Below are 5,224 nucleotides of genomic sequence, written 5' to 3'. Positions count from 1 at the left end.
GCACATCTCGGCCCCTCTAGGGCACGCCAGGGGCCTGCCCAGGGAGTGCCAGTGAGTCACTTCTCATCAGAGCTGGGTGTGGGCGCTGATGTTCCGGGCACACTCGGCTCCTCTCCTTCCCCTTGGCCCCGGGCAGCTGATCTAGGCGCCCCCTCCCTTAGACCCACCCCATCAGGCTCCTCTTCCCCGAGGCTCCCGATTGGCCGGACGAAGCTGGCCCTGGAGGCCGGCCCTGGCATTTAAGGGGAGCCGCAGCGGCGGGCAGGGACTTCCTGGCCTGCCCTCCGAGGACCTCGCAGGTATTTCTGATTTCCTCTGAGTTCTGGGGCGACGGCAGTGAGGAGCAGAGGCTGCTCTGGGCGTGGAGGGAAAGTGCAGGGCATTGGGGGGCTGCTGGAAGCAGAGGGGGGGCGGGGGGCCTCGTCCCTCCCTTCCTCTCCCGCCAGTCCCTGGCAGAGACCTCGACGTGCTCAGAGGGCGAGGATGCCGCGGCCACGGCCAGCCGGCCACAGAGCTGGCACGAACCCTCCACACTGTTGGGACACTCGGGGGGGCGCGAGGCCAGGAGAGCCCGAGGGTGGCCGGCCGGATCTGGCCAGAGGCGCCGTCGGGTCTGGCTTGGCTCCGTCCGGCCAGTGGCCCAGTCCCTGGTGCCCGGCCCCGGGGCTCAGGCACAGGTGGACGGGAGGAAGCTGGCGCCGCTGGCTTGCCTGTCCTGGGCCAGGTTTCTGTCCCGGCGGCTGGAGGGGCCGCTCGGCTCTCCGTGCCTGGCCCGGGCTTGGCTCGCCCTGAGAGAATCCTGGAGGGAGACCCAGCCGAGGGGCTCGGGGGGGGGGGCGCGGCGTCCCCCGGGAGGAGATCCATCCAGGGAGCTGACCCCGGAGGCCACCCTCGCAGCGGGCGTCCGGCGGGGCTTTTCCTGGCATTTTTCTCGGCTCCTCAAGAATTCCCTTCGTTTTTCTGCCCCCCCATGAAGATATTCGTGTCCCCCTTACACGGGGCCCCCGTCCTCCACATCCCTTCCCCGAAGTGCTCCCCCTCCCGGAGCTGCCGTTTCCGCAGCGTTCATCCTGGAGGGACCTTCCAAAGGGTGGGGCTTCCTGTGGAGGAAGGGAGCTGCCCGCTGGCCGTCTCCAGGCCTAGGGTGGGCGGCCCTGCGCTGGGCGGCCTCCCAGGTCCCTTCCCCGGCGGCGTCCCCCGATGGGAGACTTTCAGGGGCTCCTCCTTGGCCGGGCGAGGAGAGGCCGCGATGGGCTGGCCAGGCTGCTTCCTGGGCCCGTGGGCTCGGCCCTCCGAGGGCCCTCCCGTGCCTCCGCGTGCCGGGGACGGGCCCAAGAATTGTCCCCGCGTGGGCTGGGGGTGCCCAAGCTCTGACCGCTCCTGCTGCTGTCCGAGCGGCCCCGGGCTAGAGGCTGTGGGGCCCGAGCAGGGCCAGCCTCCCTAGAGCCGGAGGGCCCCTTGGCCAGAGGGCCGGCTCCTGGGGTGGGGGGATGGCTCTGGTCCTGGAGAAGCCGAGGCCCCCAGCGTTTGGGGGCCCCTTCCTGGAAGGGCCCCGACAAGGAGAAGGCGGGAGCTACGGGAGGTGTCGGAGCAGGCCTGGAACGCCTCTCCCGCCGCATAGTTTAACTTCCACTTCTGGGCTCCCTGGACTGCAGGTTCAGAACGGGAAGCACCGAGAGGCCATGAAGCCCAGCCGAGAGATTGCGAAGTCCAGCCAACAGATCGCAAAGTCCAGCCAACAGGCCGTGAAGGCCACCCGAGTGACCGCGGAGTACACCCGCGAGACCCCAAAAGGCACCCGAGAGACCTGGAGGGTCACCCGAGAGACCGTGGAGTTCGCCCAAGGGGCCACGAAGTCTAGCCGAGGGACCGCAAAGGCCATCAAGAAGTCATGAAAGGACGCCGAAGCCCCAAAGAGGCCAAGTTCAAGGACAGAGAGCTGGTTGGGATGGGAGGTAAGATTCGAACCCAGGGCTTCCCGGTCTGCTGCAGCACATGGTCAGTCTCGCTCAATGGGAGCCGCCCTCATGGAGCTGGTGGGCCCGGGCGGTGGGGATGCTGGAAGGACGGGCAGAATTCACATCTGTGTCCTGGAGTCCAACCCTAGTCTCGGACCGTTTGGCCTCCCAGAGCAGAAGGGACGAGGGCCCGATTCAAGGGGTGCCGCGGCTCCTGTGGATGCTGGGGAGCCCCTTCCCTTCTGTTCCCGCGAGGCCCATCCGAAGCCCAGGGCCGCCCGCACTCCTCTCCTCTCGGCCAGCCCGCCTCCGCGCAGCGCCGCTTTGCCTGCCTCAGCGAGAGCCTGGCCCTGGGCTGCCTCTTCCTCGGACCCTCCGGCACCCACAAAGGGCCGGCCCAAGCCTGAGGCAGGGGGGCCGGCGGGCCGGGGGGGGGGCCTCCCCTCCGCGAGCCTCTGTCGCTGGGTCTGGCCGTAGAACTCGGGCTCTGGTTCTGATCCGGGCCCTCGGGCCCATCCCACGCGAGAGCACAAGAGAAGGTCCGGCACCCGCTAAGACGGGCCTCCGGCGTCGCCCTGCTGCGCAGGAATCCTCGGGTGGCCTCGGCGTGGCTGCGGCCATGACCGGCCCTTTCGGCCCGCGCTCAGGAGCTCGGAGAAGGGAGGCCGAGCTCGCCTCCTCCAGGCTGCCAGCGCGTCTCCCTCCCCGAAGGCCCGGCCAGCCGGTTCCGGCTGGGAGGGGAGGTTGGCCGGGGCTGGCCGTGCCGCGGAGGCCGGGCCTGGAGCTTTGCCCAGGTTGCCGTAGCAGGGCCTGCGGGCCGCGGACAACCAGGGGACCGGCAGACGCCCACCAGACGCCCCTTCTGCAGGCCCGTGCGGGGGCCGGAGGCCCAAAGAGGAGGCGGGCCTGGCCTCCGGCTTTCCCTCTGTTCGAGGAAGCCGGACGCTCCCCGGGAGCTCGGAAATGGCTCTCCAAGTCCAGCTGTGGCACCGCGGCAGGGCCGGACATCCTCGGAGGGCGAGCTCGGCTCGGCGCGGCCCCCTCGGCACGTGCCCAAAGCCGTATCTGGGCAGCCCCGTCCCAGCCTCCCAACGAGGGCGCCGAGGACACGGCTCTTGGGGAGGAGGGGCGGCGGGGAATCGTCTCAGCCGTGTTCTTTTTCTCCAAACAGGGATGCCGCCGCCGTATATCCAGATCTGCCCTCCCCATCCCTCCGCGGGGCCAGCCGTGCCACCGAACCCCCCGGCAGGCTGTCCTGGCTCTGGGCCTTACCCGCCAAATGTTAATGCTGGCGGTGCCCCTGGGCACGGCGGGCACCCGCCCCATAGCCGCCCCCCCCACGGCCACTCGCCCCCCCGTGCTCCAGGAATGACCCCGGGAGGACCCTACTGCATGCCCGCACCGCCTGGCTGCCAGCCTCCTCCAGGGCACCATCCTGGGCATCGCAGGCACCACAAACACGGTCCTGGACACCCCTGCCGCCAGGTGAGCGTCCGGCCTGAGCCAGATGGAGCCGGTGTCCTCGGGAGGGAGCAGCAAATGGGGAGGCCGCCGGCCTCGCTGGCCGGGAGACTCCCCTCTCCGTGGCACCGAGATCTCTTGGGCCCCTGCCGAAGAGGGGCGGCAGCGGGGCAAGGCTCGGCCCTCCGGTTCGCAGAAACAGGCTTGGGGAGGGCCAAGAAAAGCCATTTAGCCGAAGGGCCGAGTAGCCACACGTGTCTGAAACGGGCCTTAATGGGCATCTCCCGGGGCTGAGCCGAGGACCTGGCCAGGGCCCGGCGAGAAGGCTGACGGTTAGGCCAGAGAGGCCTCCTCAGCAAGAGCACGTGGCCCCGTGGGAAACCCGGAGCCGAGTCTCAGCCCCTGACCCATTGTCCATCCAGAGCTTGTGCTCCACTAGGAAAGCCACTAAGACCCCAGAGTCCTCTTTGTGCCACGAGAAGCGTGAGTGCAGGGCGAGTCCTCAGGTTCCATTTGGCTTCGGTTGACTTGGATTGGTCTGAGAACATGAGACGTCAGAGATTCAGTGACCTAGGAAGGGCCTGGGTTCGAGGCCCGGCCCTAGCCTGGTGGAGCTCCTGGCCCCCCCCCCCCCATGCCTCACCTTCCTCATCATTAAAAGCTGGGCGTGGCGCTAGATGCCCGCTGCTGCCCTCAAGGAGCCACGGACCAGAGGCCGGCCACGTCGGCCTCTTGCCGAAGCCCGGGTCAGGTCCGCAGTCGCAGCCCTCCCCAGCCCACTTGGGTTCTCGATTCTGGCTTCCCCGGAGCTCCTGTGAGTGGCGAGCCCGGACGAGAGATGGGGAAGCCCGCCGAGGAGCAGGCTGGGCTCCGTCCCGACAGCTCCTGAGACTCCTCTCCCTGCAGGGCCATCGCGGTTCCTGTAGCTCGGGCTCCGATTCTGCCTGAGGAGGGCCAGCCGGCCTGGGGCCTGGGGCCTGGGGAAGCGGCCCACGGCCCAGCCACCCTCCCCGCGGCCACGGTCCGCTCCTGCTCGTCCTGCTGCCCCCCGAGGGTTCCGTGTCTGCCCTGAAATTAAAAGCTCCTCCGGGAGGCCTGCTTCACTGCCGTCTGGGTCTTTTTCTTCTCGTGCCACCCTCGAGTCCGAGAGCGTCCTGCCCCCGGGGACGTCCTCAGGGATCTGCTCAGCCCCTTGACTCCCGCCGGAGCCACGAGCCCCCACAGGGTGCTTCCACTGGAGCCTCCTGGGCAAGGCCACGATTGCAGAAGGGAGTCCGAGCGCCTAGTGAGGCTGCCCGGGGAGGCCATTCCCCACGCTTGGTCCCGCTCCCAGCCCCAGGCAGGCGTCCTCTGGCCCTCCCTTCCCTTGGTCTACCTGCCTCTCCCCCCCCCCCCAATCCCTCCCCGCCTCAGTTTCCCCTCTTCTCCTTTTTCCCGTTCACGCTCCCTTCTTTTTCTTCATTATCCTTCGCACCTTCGCTCCTTCTCTTCTTTAGTGCCAGCCCCGGGGCCATGGCGAGGGCAGAAGGCTCTCCAGAGGACACCTCCTCTTCCCTGGCTGCCATGATCTTTCCCCGTAGGTCCCGCACCCGCTATTTCTTCAGGGTCCCCCCGGTGACCACTAGAGCCATGTGGCGGGGGCCCCTCGCCCCTCCAGGTGGCCACACTCACTCCCCAGGGATGCACATGGAAAGAGGAGAGGGGAGGGCCGACTATTCCCAGACAGGCTGCCCTGGCATGAGGGGAGAAGACAAAAAGTCACTCAAGGGTCAGCGGGAGATAGTGGATCTCTGGAGGAAATGAAG

General features: G+C 68.4%; 1 protein-coding gene across 1 annotated transcript; it reads left to right on the top strand.

Annotated features, from left to right (window-relative positions):
• The first annotated feature begins 221 nt into the window (after nucleotides 1-221).
• Nucleotides 222-4,522, top strand: LOC123256563 (histidine-rich glycoprotein-like). Its single transcript, XM_044685154.1, has 4 exons — nucleotides 222-299; nucleotides 1,656-1,955; nucleotides 3,130-3,443; nucleotides 4,326-4,522. The coding sequence occupies exons 2-4, from the start codon at nucleotides 1,892-1,894 to the stop codon at nucleotides 4,365-4,367; spliced, it is 420 nt and encodes a 139-aa protein (XP_044541089.1). The 5' UTR covers nucleotides 222-299; nucleotides 1,656-1,891; the 3' UTR covers nucleotides 4,368-4,522.
• Nucleotides 4,523-5,224: the final 702 nt, after the last annotated feature.

The sequence above is a fragment of the Gracilinanus agilis genome, unplaced genomic scaffold (genome assembly GCF_016433145.1).
Source record: "Gracilinanus agilis isolate LMUSP501 unplaced genomic scaffold, AgileGrace unplaced_scaffold60969, whole genome shotgun sequence".
In the NCBI taxonomy this organism is placed as follows: Eukaryota; Metazoa; Chordata; class Mammalia; order Didelphimorphia; family Didelphidae; genus Gracilinanus; species Gracilinanus agilis.
Note: the sequence above shows the minus strand (reverse complement) of the source record. Positions and strands in the feature narration are given on the sequence as shown.